Consider the following 17152-nt stretch of genomic DNA (forward strand, 5'->3'; position numbering starts at 1 on the left):
TATCAAGACCAACAGAAACAGCAGTCAGTGAAGCATATTGACAGAGCTTCATCTGGCCTACAGACACACAGTATGAACTAAGAGCACAAAGTAACACGATGGGTGTATTCATGTCAGCGGTGTGCATGTATCCACTTTAGAAAGAGAAGCTATCAATAAAGACCCTGTTTCCATGCCTGGATTTATCCTGGTGAGGCTAACCTGAATCCTCCCTTAAGGGCTCTTTGTTACCACCTCTTGTCAGGAAAATGGATTTTCCTGGCCTGTGATTAGGTCTAAGCGAGTGGACTGCAGACATGGCATGGATGATGACAGCGCCCCGATAGTTACTCAAGCAGTATGTCACAAAAACCAGACTTGGAAATTAATTATGTTCAGAAACATACCTGTGAATCAACTGGGATTAGTGAAAGAAAATCCAGACCTAGAAGGAAGGATAATAAGTTGATGCGTCTTTCTTTTATTCATACACAACAAATTTAAGGAACTTTTTTGTGGTCGTAGAACAGATTTTGCAATTGTTACAGTTTCTAAATGGAATATACCACTGTGACACCACTCTCAATGACTACTTCAGGCAGCAGCAAAACGAGTTATCTAGTACAAGTGGCTCTTTTTAAGAATGAGAATGACATAATGGTGATTATTCACTGGATATTGCAGGGTGGTTCAATGTGGTTGCTTAGATGGAGGTTGCCATTTCGAGCTGTTGGTTCATAATGCAAGTTTCACTGCATATTGTACCTGACTTGGCCAAACTGGGACATGAAGAGTGTCATCACATTAAAGATGCTGGAATGAAGTAAAGTCACAACATGCACAAGTCCAAAAACAAGCAGCAGGTCTCTTCCTCCACCCACGGGCAGCCAATAAGGAAACATTTCTAATATCATCCCCGTTTTGTGTCTAGACAAATAAAAGGAACGAAGAAGAGGAAACTACAATAGTTCAAGGTATATCCTCTAAGAGCAGTGACAACTAGTGTCCATCTTATACACCATTAGCGTGTAAGCATTCAGGGCAAAGATGTTTAAAATTATGAAAACCAATGAGAAATTACAGTCTTTTTTGTTTTGTTTCTAAATATTGGCCTTGTGTTTGCTATGTCAACAGAAAGAAATGGTGAACTTCCTCCCTCCCTCTCCCCTCACCTCCAGATCTGTTCTGGCCAGTGGCATGTCTCCTCCTCTTCTCCATTACAGAAAAATTTTGAAGGAGATTTAAGATCAGCTGCTTTTACAGAATTGACAGCTTCTTTTGTTCTTGCACATTCTTGAACTTCAGTTGATAGAGAGAGACAACAGTTCTCTCAACTTACTCTCCTATCCAATTTGGGAAGGCAACCGATTTCTTAACAAGGGAGAAGTGGAGGGAGGGAGCAGTAAGGGAACCAAAATGGACAGAGAAACAAGGGGAATGATATCCATCCCATTGCCAAACTGGTGCTGAAAGAAGAGGAAAAAACCCAGAGATGTTGCAGGGGAGAAATGGAGACAGGCAATGGAGGGGGGAGAGGGAAGTACAGGAGGCCAATGTGACACCTGTCACCACAAGTCACCATTTCCTGGGCTCTGGGTTCGTTACAGCCGGCAAAGAGAACCCCCAGAGTCCCTATATACAGTGTGCTTTTCAAGGAGCCAGGATAGAAAACAATCAGTTTCCCCACCTTTTGTCTGATATTTAGCAGCAGTGTTGAAGAATACATCATAGGCATTTAGGGTATGTCTAGGTAAAGAAAGTCAATAGAGGTCAGCTTACATATTGTAGCTCACCTTAACCTTTTTCATACAGTCTAGACAGAGCACCACTATAATCAGCTAGCAGAACATCTCTACATCTAGGGTTGGGATGAGTCACTGCCATCACACGTCTATAACTTAAATAAGCAGCTACTCTCCCTCGCATCTACAACACGTAACAACCGGATGTTTACACAAAGTCTAACTGAATATAGCGAGAAGTGTTTCTGGCTGCCGTTCCAAAGCGCCAATTTATACCCCAGAAGCAATGTTTTGCACATCCCTGTTGCAAAGCGCAATCTGAAACTGGGAAGACAGCCTGCACTGGACTTTTCTAGACATCAGTGAAATACTGCATATAGTCTTGTTCCATTAAAAAAAAAAAAAGTTGATCGATTCTCCCAATCTTTACCCACCCCGCAAATTAGTAAGACTCTCCAAATACACATTAAAAATAGCCACCACCTACCTGGCAAGTCTGATGAGATACTGGATATTGGTGGATGATGGAATGGTACTGGATAGTCTGTTAATGAAGGAGGAATAGCAGCAGCATTGACCGATGTCACGCTGGGCACTCTGACAGCAGACGGCCGATACATCAGAACCCTGTTTTAAACAGCATGGGAAATTACAAACAACCTGGCCGTTAGTTAGAGAAGAGAAATGATGCACCGCTGTGCACTCTCATTCACAAGGTCACTCTGTTACAACTGTAGCGTGGCTACTCACTACACAGTATTCCACTCTAATTTCCTCTTTCATAACAGTCTTCATAATAACATGACCGTATCGTGGCTCTCAACAGCAGCTGTGACATAAGAGCAAGTTGGCGTTAAAACAAAGTACAGTGCTGGAGTCATTACCATTCAGAGACAGAAATGTGGATCTGTATCTGTGGAGCACCCTGGGAGGGAGGTGCAGGTAGCCAGAGCCAGGAGGAGAGCACTCGTTTCCATTTCTCCATGTAACTGTTCCTCAGGGCTGACCTGTCATGTCAAGGGCACGACTGACCCTTACCCAGCCCCTGGAGCACAGATTACACGGGTGGGACTTAAATATTAAACCCATCTTTACTCACAGCCTGAGCCCAAGCTAAGTTCAGCTCTGCAGGAGCATGCAACCAGTTAAAACCCTTCTGCATCCCCACCTTCTGCCCAATTACTTCACAGAATCATCTAGGTTGGAAAAGACCTTGAAGATCATCCAGCCCAACTTCACGGCACTGTTAAAGATGATGCCACAGGCATTCAGGCACCAGCCACGTGCATCAAATACTTCATGAACTCCAAGCCAGGTGGAAACACCCGGAGTCCTGCTCCCAGCTGCTCCGCATCACTCCCTCCAGCCCACCAGCCACGAGTGTTACCCACTCGAGCCTTCCTCCCCAGACTGCTGCATTTACACTGCTTCCGATTTCAGACCCTCCCTTCTCAAGCACCTCTTATACTTCAGCCTACGTTGCTTGTGCCTATAGGAAGATACCCCAGTTTTGCCAAAACTAGCATTCAGGCAACATTGTTTACGGGAGATAAGCTGTTCCACAAAAGTCTGGCTTTGACTTGGATTTGAAAAATGAACACACTCCATTTCAAAACCCGAAGAGCAAGGAAAAGACATTGGTCACAGACAGACAAGAAAACTCAAGTCCTTCTACAATTATGGTTGCAGGTAGCTATCTCAGACAAACACAGGAGCACGGAAGGAAGGCTTGGTGCCTTCTGAAACTTCATTAAGAGATGTATTTGTAGTTATTTTTTCTTACAAAAATAAGAAACAGAGTCTTTCACACAAAGACCTCTCCACAATCCTCACAAAAAGCAAGAGCATTTCAGTATCACTGCTGGAAGTTGTTGAAGCTGACTATTTTCTCTACCAAAGACCACACATTCCTGTGGACTAAACAGTACACCTGCTCATTACTTCAAGAGCTGGCTGAACAGAAGGGGGTTGTTTTTACTACTATTATACACACAAGACATAAGCCGCTACGCTGAGACACACAGACATGCCCCTCATGCCATGCAGCAACACTAATAAGCCATTTGTAAAAGCTGATGCTTGGAAACACCTCGTGGAGCAGTGACTGCTGGTGAGCCTAACCAGTGCTCCCTGCGGGCCAAGAGCAAGAACTTTATGGAAGCCACAAACGGTAACTGCAGCTGAGTCGCATGGCCTGGGACGGACAGACAGAAGAAGGTACAACAGTCAAGAAGGTGGTTAAGCCTGCCACTGAAGTCAGGCACGACTACAGAGATGGAGCAGTTGACAGAGGACTTGGGAAGTCGTTGGTTGTGCTAACCAAGGCACAGGACTGAGTGGTAACGATGGCTAACAAACTCTGGAATGTCTTGGACACTGTTAACAGAGAGATGGAGAAAGAACTTGCCTTGAGTCTAAACAGGAAAGCACCTCCCTTCCAAGACTGACAGGATGGATGAAACACAAAACTCAGCCTGCTTTCCTGGCCACCAGGGCAGATTAGAAAGGATGTAATAGACAGCGAGAGAAAAGATGACACTAACTTAGCAAGAATGCATAAAGCTCCTCCACTTGGCATAACCTGATTTCTCAGGAGAATCCTGTCCAATAGCTTAATCAGCTTCCTTTTCTATGGAGAAATATCCCTGCAAACACAGCAAAAGTGCAAGATTGTGAGATGTAAAACTATTTAATAGTGTTTTGCCTGTACAAAGGTACTGCAGCAACACAACCTTGTGCAAGGAAAGGCCTAGAAATTCTCCTCTGGAAGTGTGGAGCTGGATCCTGAAGAGTTACAAGTCCATTCAACTAAACATCAGTTTATCTGAGACATTACAGAATAACAACTAACTTTAAAATTGACAAACCCTTTGGTTGGGCTTCCTTGTGTTTCAGACATAAATACGCACTTCCTTTTGGCAGGAGGATCTTCCTCTTCATCAGAAGAGCTTTCTATCGTCAAGTCAATAACATCAACTTTCTTCTTGTTTACCTCATTGGCCACTGTCACAGAACACAGTTTGCTAACCACACTGGAACCTAAACAAGAAAATAAAATATCATTGCTTTTTAAAGGCTGTTACCATCAGCAGTTTCTATTTGCAACAGAACCAGCAACTCAAATCCTGTTTTAGCTCAACTTCCTGGCCACTACAGAGAACGTTAACATCCCAGGAACTGTTTTATTAGTATTGTGTATCATGTTGAGACTATTAAAGCACAAGCTTTAATCCTCACTTACCAGTTTAAGGACCTAAAACAAGAGCAACTTTTGTTTTCTTAACTGCTATTATAAAGCAGTTAAGCCCAAAAATGCACACTTTTAGAGATACAACCCTTTCTTTTCAGTTTAAATAAAAGAAGTATTAAGCCCTCCACGAAACAAACGTCAATATCCACACACGTTATCCAAGCTACAACTGAGTCTCCAAGGCTTTTCGTTGGTTTGCAACCAGCACCCAGATGGACGTACTTTCTATTTTGGTGCACTGTGGACTTGAGACATTCACAGCTTCTTTCTTTAGCCTCATGGGGCACCAGGCACCATCTTCTTGGAATTTGATCTCATCCACATCTGAACATTCATTAAGGATTTCCATAAAGAGCCTGAAAAATAGAGTGGTTTCATTTTTGATTCCAAGTTCAATTTTTTATTCTAAGTGACAAGGAGTCACAGTTGAAAAGCAAATTATGATCACCTTCGCCCTACTGCAAGTACTCTCTCCCTAGTTCGTGTTACCTGAAAGCCTGTAATTATGGCCTTCGCAGACATCCAGACACTGAAACCTGAAAGTATCCCAACCGACCCCTGTTCTACTCCAACACTTGCTGCAATTCATAGATTTCCATATAGGAGCAGAAATCATCATGCTTTGAATCAAGTTTGACACTTGTTTATGAGTTAAGGTTAAATTTTAAAGTTAATAGCTTCAGAGATAAGGTCATGTGAAAGGGAGACCTATCCTTAGACGTCACATTTGGATTTCTCCAGAGGAAATATACTGAGGCTGAAGAGTTTGATGATGCAGTTAGGAGATAAACTTGCACAGTTTGTTACAAGGGAATAGAAACTAATGGTCTAACAGTTCCTCCCAGTCTAAAGCATTCTGACAAAGAAAATAGTATGCAATGGCTAAACCTCAAGTCACAAGTAGCTATCAAGAAAAATTTTAAGTAATTGTGTAATCTGCAAACCCAGTCTCTTACCCATCTAATATTAGGCTCTCATAAGCTGCCTTTTTGTCACAGACAGGGCAGATCCAGGTAGGCTTCTTTTCATTCATTTGAAGATAAAGAGCAGCATCAAAACATTGCAGGTGTGTGCATGTAACAGCCCGGCATGGGATTGTCAGTCTCATTTTTCCCAACTGCAGGAGATGCATTTAAAAGGTGTCAGAACAGAATAGAGTGAAGTAGGCCTGGACGGCTAACAATGAAATCAGAGGCAGTCGGTGAAGTAACTGTCTCTTCTCACTACAGAGGTGCCCAGGTCACTGCAGGCAAATCCACCCTATCAAAGCACATACAGTGCACTTAAAGGAACAATAAGGCCACCCTCAAAGTCTTCACCGAGTTGAAAACAGTCAGAAACATTTCTAATGGACCTGTTATTTCTAGGATTTTATTTTTATTAGAAGACCTTTAATGAAGCACTCGCTTTTATAATTTTCTTTTAGCCAAATATTTGAAGGGTTTTTGTGAGCTCCACTTATTTTAGACTCAGAATGCTGTAATACCCATTTTAACATTTACCTTAACAGACCAGTCATAAACACAAAGCCAGTTTCTACCTGGGAAGAGAAACCCCAAGGCAGTGTTACCTTGTTACACGGTGATCAGGGGTTTTTTGTGTGTTGTAGTAGCTGGCTGTGTAAGCAATACTACTGTGACGAGGAGATCTTAAGTTTTATTTACCACTGTATCCTTTAATTATTCTGTCACCCTGCCCAATTAGTGTCAACGCCTCAATATACAAGATTACCTACCTCTTCTAAAGGCCTCACTATACACACACGAGTAGCAACTTGGTTCTGACTGCATTACAACTGAGGCACTCACAGTTCTAAGCCACAGCTGGTTGAATGTGCTGCTACAACCAGGTGCTTGTAGATGCACCCTTCTCCCTGCTATTTTATATTAATGAATCAGTATAGAACAAAAGCCAGTGAAGTTTCTAAAGCAGGGCCTTTTAAAAGCAGCCCAACTCTGCACTAAAGATGAAAATACAAATCTGCATATAGTAATTTCCAGCCACACTTACAGGACACATCAGAGATACTCGCAGACTGGTTGTCGCAATCTCACTATCAGGATCTGCAGTTAGTTTTTCTTTAACTATTAAAATAAATTAAGAAGTTATACACAGACATCATTATTTAAAATGCTAATCTTGATTCGCCAGTACATGTACTTTATTTCCAGCTCTCCAAAAAAAATCAAGCATCTAGGAAATTAGTTCACAGCAATATCAAACAACAACAGTTTCACTGCTTATAAGCAACTGGCAAACACTGTGCATCGCAAGATTGTTTGATGTGCAGCAGATGCACTAACAGCCACAAGGGTTAGTACAGCCAAGTCAACCCAACATGCCAAGAGATAAATAAAATAATCATCAGTGAGTGAGGTACAAAGACATGAGGTACAAATTGGCATCACATGCAAGGGAAGAGAATTTAGGACACCTAGCTGCCCCTCACAGCCCACCCCAGTGAGTGGTGCTGGTGGCATTCCCGTAGGAGCATTTCAGATGGGATCTCTAGGTGTGCTCCCTACCAGCGCAGGGACCCACATTGACAAGTGCGTGATGCCTCAGCAACAGCAAAGGGAACCACTAACACTCTGGGCATGGACTTTCTTTTCAAAATGCTGGAAACCCCCTAAGTATTACCAGTTCTAAAGAACTACCAACCACCCTCAAAAAGTACAGGCAGGCAAATCAGACTTACTCAGTGCTCTGGAATGATCGGGGTTTCTGATACCTTTCATTTTTAACCTCTGCAAAAGCATAGCTGAAGTGAGCTGACGAACGAGATACACAGACATGGAGTAATTCTACAAAAAGAGTGATTAAAGATTAAATATTGATTTCATACAGCACTTTCGCTATGACAACAGATTACTATTTAGACTAGTTGTAGCACACAGTAAAAACAAAAACATGACAATTTTTTGCTTAATAGTTATGAAAAGCATTGATAGACAGCTTCACTACTGTGAAAGTGTCTAATACTCTGCCAGAATTCTCTTGCCAATCACGTCCAATTGCCCTACGCTGGTTGTGGCTTAACTAAGAGTAACTCCACAACCAAGAGACAGTCTGGGCTCTTCTCCTGGGAAGATGATTTAGACTACCTAAGGTGATGGACCTTCTCATACATGCAGTCCTTAAGAACTTCTCCCTTTCTCTCCTAAACCCTTCCCTTTTTGTAGTATCAATCATGTGACAAAAGAAAAGACAAATGGTCTTTCAGGTGCTAACACAACACCTTCAAACAGCACACAGCTGCACTGACTTGCTGGTACCTCTTCTTTAGCTTGCTCTGCACTTTTAAACCAAGCCTCATTACACCATACCCACTCCTCCGAGGCTGGCCACGTTCCCTAGCATTTACTACTCTTACACTGCTTGCCAGCTTCTTTTGTTCCGTGTTCACGCTCTCTTCAAGGTCACTAATGAAGAGAAAATTCTGCAACTCCCGCTACTGCAGAATAATAATGGTTTCATCTGTATAACACACACAATCTGCCATCTCTTATTTCCACTCTCTGCCTGCCACCTGCTTATGGCTCCTGTACTGTCTGGGTACCGCACAAGAATTTTAAACAAGAACACCTATTGTCCTGCTATTGCTTTACCACCTATAGGAAAACCAGCTCTTACCTAGATGAGCAGATAAACTAATCTAAATGCATGGGAAACCACTAGGAAAAAAACGTTTTTTCTTTTTTTTCTTAAAGAATGACCATACATTGCACTGTTTATTGCCTACGGACAGAATTCCACAGGCTCAAGTCTGATCACCTCTGTGGGATTAACGCCTTCTCTGCTCAGCAGCCCTTCGCTATGGGCCAGGCAGACACCAGTAAGCCCTCACCATGTGAGCCCGCTGACACTCCACACTGCCCCCAAGGGTCTCATCGAGAGGATGAATGGCAACGGCTGTACGCGAGTGCTGATACTTAGAGCCGAGCACCAACGTTAGTCCAAAGAACTGGCGTTACCTCTCGGGGCAAGGGGGAGCGCTGGGATAACCTCCAATTCATCTGCTCCCATGAGAATATGTTTTCGCAGATACAGTGGGGGAAGAAAGCAGGGGTCTGCCAGAGAGGCCAAGGCCACACACACAACGCTGCAGCCATTTCAAGATTCTTGTGCTTTATGATTGGGAAGCAAAGGCTTCGATCTTTCCCTCCACCTCTGTTTTAAAAAAACCCAACAACTTTGCTAGCAGCACTGCCACTCATTTTCTGAACATTAGCTTTCTCTCTGATTTCTAAAATTTTAATTAGTGTATAAAAGCTCATACTGGAGTCTCACTTTGAAACGTGTGGCGTCTCTAGTCCACAAGTTTTGATTTTGAAGAAAAAAAGGAGATAAACTACTTTGATAATTGAATCCAGAAGAACTTACACAACTGGTCAGTCACAGAGGAGTTCTTGACTTACCAACAGCTGAAAGGGCTGCTGCAAGAGCTATTTAAACCTGGATGAATTCAGAACTTCCTCACTCTCCCCTTTTCTTTCCTTAGTAAATCCATAGGGGGATTTCTAACCACACAGCCATTTTAAAGGCTAATTCCCTTTCAACTATCGTTAATAACTGCAGGTGCTAGAGAGCAACAGGTGTCACATTTCAGGCACCACACCCTTTATCTCCTGCCACCTGAGTCTAGCATGCTTTTCCCCCCACTGCAGCTTTCCATTAAGTTTAGGACTGTATTATGAAGAGGCTTCAATCTTCATTTTTCCCCCCAGCCCTCCATCCTTCCCCACATTGAGTCAATTCTCCCCCAAGCCACCCCAACTTCTAGAATACTCTTCATTTTTAAGAAAACACACACTGCTCAGATACCCCACGTTACAAACGCACACACCACGCAAGTATGATCCAACCAAGCATGTTTGAGATCTATCAAGCCCAGAAACGGCTGACACCAGCAGCCTGACACCTCCCCAGTAAACCCTTCCCAGAAATCTGCTGTCTAAGGGCTTTCTGAGCTGGAAATTCCACCCCTGTTCTGGTTTATTTGCAAGTACAGTTTTAAATCAACTCACAGAGAGACCATTTTCATGTAAAAAAGGAATCTCAAAACAATAGAGATGGAAATATCCATCAACCAGTTCCTCCTATGAAATAAAATTTCGTAAAACTACTTAGTATTACTTGGTTAGAAAACACAAAAATCTCAAAAGCAAATGCATGTCTCCACCCCCACTGCCTTGGCACATCCAGTCATCTTAAAAAGCCTTCTCCAATGGACAGTTACAACAGATACTGAGAAACATGCCTTAGAATATACGGCTACATAATGTCATTTTTCACAGCCATCGTGCTACAAGGAAGAAAGTAGGTTTTCCTTCTGTTGTTTTGTCATGTCTGAACTGTTTTGTACTATTTACACTGAAAAAAGATTTTGGTATTTTTGACACACATTTCAGGCAACCCCTAACAGCAGGCTTTCAAATGTGAATTCTGTAAGGAAGTCTTTGCCATCTGTATGCAAATCTCATATATGCTACTGTAAACTACCATATTTCTAGAACAAACTTTGTTTACTGGCACTGATAATAAGTTCAGCCACCTAATACTAGACACTTGTTGGTGTATGCCTTGCCAGCAACATCAGGCAGTGGGGGAGAAGGAATGCTAGATGAGGTTATTTAGACAATTTTTCACACCCCACAGAACATACAGTTTACCTTTCCAATTTCAGAAGCCCAGGAAATGGAAATCTGGTTTGGCACTGCTGACGACAACCTAACTAGAGAAGTTATATTCAAGGGGCGCCCAGGTCGCTTCTGTTCAATTCCATTTTTTGGCGGTGGAGCATATCCCTATGGGAAGAAAGGATGAGGAAAGTGTTACCAAGTCTCCCCGCCGTACTCTGAAACCTGCTGAAACAGATTTGTTAGTTTTAAACAGATCTATGGGAAGCAGAGAAACCTAGAAGCTCTCTAGGCTGGAGACTAAATTTAACACTTACTCTGAGAAATACCAGTCTTTGATAGTCTAACACCGTAAATCAGCCACAATTTTAAAGCATTTTTGGCTCAAAGTGGTTTTATGGAAGTGCTTAAAAGGTGGCAGAGAACATAGTTTTGGTCCAGTTGAGTTCACTGGAATAGTAAAAAGTAATGTTGATGCTTTACCTTCATCCCACCACCGCCCCACTGAAACAGAGTAGAACATCACAAGGACACAGTCTTAGTGACAAACACAGCAAGACATAAAGAGTTAATTCAGCATTTCACACCCAGGAAACATTTCACTGATTCTATTTAAGAAACAGTGGAGCTCTTGCAACAAGATTTTACACATCCTTGGTGTCTGCTTTGCCGCCCATCAACTACACCTAGCCCCATCAGCAACAGGTTGTCATTGTGCACTGCCAGGGCCCCTGCGGAGCAGCTGTACATGGAATGTAAGCTGTATTTATGAGGTAAAAGGCTTTGCTGTTGTCTGCAGAAACAAAAACTAGATATTGTTTGCTCAGCTTTGATGAAGAATTTCATAACCCGGACAGCTTTTCTCTGTAGTTTTATTTCCTATACAACGTACGTGAACTGAATCAGGAGCCATCCAGTTCCCTTTTGCTTCTAGGCAAGCACATACTCTCCAGCATGTCGTGAGCGGGAAGTACCTGTGCGATGTGAAGGAGCACACAGCCTAACTGCAGCTTATTCATCTCGCCCTGTGTCTGTCACTACGAAAGCAAGCCAGTCTGCAACAGGAACGTAGAGAATCTGTTTTGAGCTCACACAGACAGCCTGCAGTCCACTCATCTGAAAAACTCATCCTGCACCAGAAGGATGCCAATAAAAGACTGCAGCCCTATTTCTTGCACAGAACTGACTGCCAGATTTCATTTAGTTCAAGACAGTGTTATTCTACACAAGAAACTCTCCCAGAAAGGATATGCTGGAAAAACACAGGCACATATATTGTTTTACCCGGAGAAACGCACACATTCAGAGCCTGGAAAAAGCGTTACTTTGAAAGACCTTAAGACTGAGAATAAAAACCAGAAATAAACAGCCTCTTCCGCTCACTAGCCAAGTATACCATAGGATGATCACTGCCTTTAATCCAAGGACTCAACAGACGTCACATCATTTCCTAGGTTTCCAAAGCAGCTCTGTTACCAGTCCATACATTTCACCTGACAACCAAGCCTTGGCTGTGCCTCACCACAGCCCTTTATTAATTTCAGACAGGACTCTTGCTTGCAATGACAGAATAGGGACTTGAGCTTCTACAGGCAGCTCTGCCAGACCAGAGCTGCAGGTAGCAACTGCTGAAGAACTTTCCCTAAAGTGATTCTCACCCCAGATGAGTGACCCAGTAGCTACTGGGAACCTTACCACGTGTGCTTTATCACACAACACAGAGGCAGCAGATGTATGGGTACTGCTGACGATTTCACATTTAAAAGAATGAATGATTTGCCATTTCTTTAATAAGACCCAACAGCTGCAGTGATTTACAGAGTATATATCCCAACTGCTTTGCTGTAGTAGGCCTTTCTCTACTATGGTGACTTTATAATGAGCTTACATGGATGCACACACCATCCCTGCAATATTTAGGAGAGTATTTCCACGCACACTGTACCAGCCACAATAATCCTGCTGGTCTCCAACCTAAAATGAAGCTGCCTTGCTTTCAGGACAGCAAGGATGCAAGTTCTCTTCTATTTCCCAACTTTTTTTCTTTTTTAGAGCCAGACTCTGCAGCGCACATGCTTCATTTCAGTCACGCTTTTGATACCATTCCCTCATAACAAGAAGGAACTCAAGCCAATCACAAACACAGACATCCCAAACAGCAAGGGCTACCACCAATCAAGTCAAATAAACTCAGCTGAAGACCTGTGAGGAGGATTCCGCATGCAGACACGGGCTTTGTTTTTGACATATTTTGTTGTGTTAACTGTAACAGATGAGGTTTGATATAGGTGGCTAAAACACAATTAATCCATGCAGTGGCTGTACCATGATTAATAGTAGTAATGGTTATCTCGCACAGCAAATGTACAAACCACGTGCCTAACATTAGTAACCAGGGAAATTTAAGTGATAACAATAAACAGCTTGATTGTTTTAGCAAGCTAACATTACAGAAAAAACACACACTGCAAGTCACAAGCCACAAACACATACAAACAAGCTTACCGGCAAGGGAAACAGCTTCCCATTTACTTTAATACACAAACTACTAGGGTAATTATCTTCTTGAGGGCAGCTTGTCTCTGCTAGGCATAACCTATATCCCCAAAAAGAGAAAGCGTCATTTAAGTGTTACCACATTCGTATGTCCCCCACAAACATCTAGGCTTGTGTTACATTGGTCAATTAAGAAGTGAACACTATGAAAAAGGTACCTTAGCTGAACTTGGACAGTGTAATCTCTCCTGCCCCCTGGTAAGAAGTCCCTGTGACAAAGAGAAAGAAAGAGAGAAGTATCCATTTAGACAGCAGATCTCATATTATCGTATTATGCAGAAAGAACTGGCACACCTGCCTCAACATCACTGTGCTTTGCTCTTATTCTTCTTTGACTGAGCTATGAACAAGTCTTACAAGTGACACCTCTGTTTAGCTACTGCAAGGTAAGCAGAACTTTAGGATCAGCGTCCTATGTCAAGAGTTTATAGTGACAATAATATATGATGTCGCCAGAGAGGAAAAAACCCTATGAATTCTCTTGGCTTACACCATAGGTCTTGCAACAACATGAACCCTGGAACAAAAAGATAAAAGCAGCCTTCCATTCCTGCAGCCAGGAAACATGCAGGGAAGAAAAGCTTACCACCTCTCTAAAATAGTCACAATTATTTGGAACAAACTAACTGTTAACCTTTTAGTGGCACAGGATTTACCCCAACTGCATATAAATTCTGCACACAGTAGTTCTTGAGGAAAACCAAACAGATAAACTCAGCATAACTTTGGTGAGGATTATCACTCTGCATCTGCAAGCCTATGAGATGCATAAAATAAACCAAAACACCCACTCTTTCTCCTAAAATTTTGCAAAAGTTTACCTACACTATGCCACACTCTTATTTCTTACCTGGAAATACAGATTTCTCTGACCTGCTGAGGTGTCAAAGCAAAGATAAAAAACTTCTCTTGGAACCTCTGAATACTGCTCTGTACTAGAAAAAAAAAAAAAAAAAGAGACACACAAAAGAGGTTTAGCCATGGTGATTAAAGTCATTGATTAAAACAGAAACTGCAACTGAGTTTTTCCTGGAACAAGGTGTAAGTTACTTAATATAATCAAATTGCGGTTGAACTGCATGTAACTGTCAACAGGAAAGCAATGGAACAAATCATTCATTCAACTATATTCAGATGGCTTAATATCACATTACACTTCAGTACTAAAGAAGCTTGGCAAGCTGCATTCAAACAAGCACACAACAAAATGTAACACTGGATACCTGACGAAAAGAGTACCACAGAAAAGATGTTTGATGTTTACAACTGTTTTAATGTCCTACAAGGAGAGAACGTGCACCAGAAGTTATTAATGGACAGCTGGTAAATTACTCAATTCAGAAACAGCTAAAGGTAACTAAGCCTTTGGGAAGGAAGGGAGGGAGCACAACTCCTAATGCCAGAGAAGCCAGCTAGACTTCATGTCTGGGAATTACCGCTCAGTAGCATTTGGCAAACAAGCAAACAAATACAACTTTCATATCAGAATCCTACTTGTCTATCAATGATGGGAAGCAGTAATATTTTAGTATTAAGGGTTCACAGTATGTACATGTTACTTTTCTACTTTCTTTCGACTTGAGAAGTTAGAAATCTTGACCTGAAATAAAGGTAGACTGGACTTGTCCAACAGTTTGAAGTAACCAGCAAAGTAGGACAAATGCAAAAATAGCACAACTAAACCAGGCAAATTTGGAAGAGCTAGTCTGTCTTGTACACTGTGACATTCAGAGAAGATGATCTCTATGCCCAGAAAACACACACAAGAAGGAACCAAACACAAAATAGAACCCAGGTGGAGCAAACATCCACACACCCCAAGTTCCTCAAACAATTCAAAACATCTACATTGTGCACGTATGTGCACACACACACCACAGACAGCATTTTACATTTTAAAATAATACTCAAGCACATATAAAAAAGATCATGGAAATATTTTGTTATTGAATTGACTGTGGTTTAAAACTAAACCCCACACCTACACCTGCTCTTGTGTTCTTGTATTAGTACAAAAGAACAATTGCACTCACCCCTTTTAAAGAGTCACAGTGAAGTGGACTATACTTCTAGCTCTCCGCCCTACCTGTCTATTTGGTTTCTGAATCCTTAACTCTCAAACACACAAAACTTGTTTGTTCCATGTCCAAATCACCCAGGTCTACTAACTGGGACTATAAGCTATCCACATGTGGCAGGTGCACCTGCCCAATGAAAACAGGGCTTCTTGGCTGCTGAAGTGTAGCAGCTCCTGATTGCCTTTGCTCTTGGGGCTTCAGGGCAGTTAGGGCCTTTGGCTATTGAGTGCAGATCAGATTCGGCCTGGCTATAAATGGAGTTCCCTGGGGAGCCATTTTGAGCTCATCCCCTGCAGCAGCACACTGCAGTTGAGGACTCTCCCCTTGGGTCGGGATGCTGCTCAAGAAAACTCCTTGAGGTGACTTGGGTTGGGACACTGCCCTAAGCAGGTCCTCGAAGTTGAGAGCCCTCACTTCTCAGGTGAGTGACAGAGCGTTTTGGGTTGTCGTTAAAACCTAAGGAGTTGTTCCTTGTTACGCGTTTCGGGTTGCCTGTTAAACCCAAGGAAGTTGTTCTGTTCTCCTCTCACAGACATTCGAACCTGTAATTTGCAGAGGGCTAGTTAATTGTGTTGACAATAAATTTTTAATTTTTCGTGGTTGCTTGTTTATTTGAGAGCCTCCGTAACACCACACCAATCTAAAACTATTAAACAAAGGAAGCCTCATTTCCAAATTTGCTCATGAATCCATGTTAATAGTGATTTTCAGCCAATGTTCATATCCTTCTAACATCAGAAGGATCCATTATTTGCATATCAATTTCCCCACTCCTCCTCACACAGATCCGAGTTGTAGCTCTGGCTGCTGCCATCTTCGAGTACTGTGCTCTGGAAAGAGTTTGAAGGCAAGTAAGCACTCAGTTTAATTAATTTTGTCCCACTTGCCTACATCCTAAGAGAAGCCAAATGTTACAGGACTAGATAATCCTCACTCCTATGACAACTGGGCAACCTGAAATGAAGAGACTACAGTCTGCAAAGGAAAGAGGAATTTACATGCAGCTCTAACCCCTAAGGAAGGATTCTCCTTTCAGAAAAAAAGGATCATTTCCAAAGTTAAGGAAAACAGCTGTTAGGGAAATTTCTGGCATATCACTATCACTTCTAGATATCATTGACCAGGAAACAAAAGGTAACTACACAGCAGAAATATAACGTGGAGCATATGTTGCATTTTATGGGACAGCACGACTATGTGGCTGGCAACCAGTCTGGTTAACTATGAGCCAAGAGTTGTCCCACAACACAGAATAATTCAGGAACCTAGTTAAGACACTCAGCTACTGCGCACAGCGAACATAAGCAGGCGTTAGGCAGGACACGGTGGTGTTGACAGATTATCTCTGTAAAGGTGATGGCAGCAGGAGCCATAGAGCTGTCCAAGACTGCAGCAACTACTGTACCAATGCTCGGGTTTGATATTAAACTTTTCTCTAACAGGGTGTCATGACACACAAACAGAAGTGACAACAGGCACTGTAAATAATGCTTGTTAGTAATGTTTGCTGCTTTGGGTACTGGAGGATGACTAGTGATCAGTGTATGTCTCACCGAGGTACAAGTCACAGCCTAAAAGGCTCTATTATCAGTTAAGAAATTAAAAAGTTTTAGAGGATACAAACAGCCTGCAAAATGCTGAAGTGTTTCTAAACAGTATTACTGAACAGTTTGGGAACATTTTCTACCATGTAAGGTAAGACAGGTTGAATTTCAAGACAGAAAACAACGTATTTCCAAATAATTAAGCACATTTAAGAGTGAGGCGTTTGAGGAAACTAAACTGAGACTTCAAGTGATCTGGAAGACAACAGCCCACTCCACATTTTAATATACAGTATGGCAACAACCTGTAGGCTGAGAAACCTTCACTAGAAGGAGCACAACATTGAACTCTGCTGCACAAAGT

The 17152-nt window shown here is 42.2% G+C and overlaps 1 protein-coding gene across 17 annotated transcripts in view; it reads right to left on the bottom strand.

Annotated features, from left to right (window-relative positions):
- Positions 1-17152, bottom strand: part of PIAS2 (protein inhibitor of activated STAT 2) — a 32343-nt gene that overhangs the window by 3314 nt on the left and 11877 nt on the right. For 5 of the 17 annotated variants that reach the window (XM_074813559.1, XM_074813548.1, XM_074813553.1 and 2 more), the window contains exons 3-13: positions 14017-14101; positions 13325-13375; positions 13116-13206; positions 10644-10778; positions 7670-7775; positions 6982-7055; positions 5928-6088; positions 5194-5327; positions 4589-4760; positions 2209-2348; positions 387-424 (exon numbers count right to left, since the gene is read on the bottom strand). In XM_074813559.1, the coding sequence (XP_074669660.1) occupies positions 387-424; positions 2209-2348; positions 4589-4760; positions 5194-5327; positions 5928-6088; positions 6982-7055; positions 7670-7775; positions 10644-10778; positions 13116-13206; positions 13325-13375; positions 14017-14101 (1187 nt within the window). The other 12 variants (XR_012621788.1, XR_012621787.1, XR_012621786.1 and 9 more) reach the window with 10 other exon arrangements.

The sequence above is a fragment of the Strix aluco genome, chromosome Z, assembly GCF_031877795.1.
Source record: "Strix aluco isolate bStrAlu1 chromosome Z, bStrAlu1.hap1, whole genome shotgun sequence".
Lineage (NCBI taxonomy): Eukaryota > Metazoa > Chordata > Aves > Strigiformes > Strigidae > Strix > Strix aluco.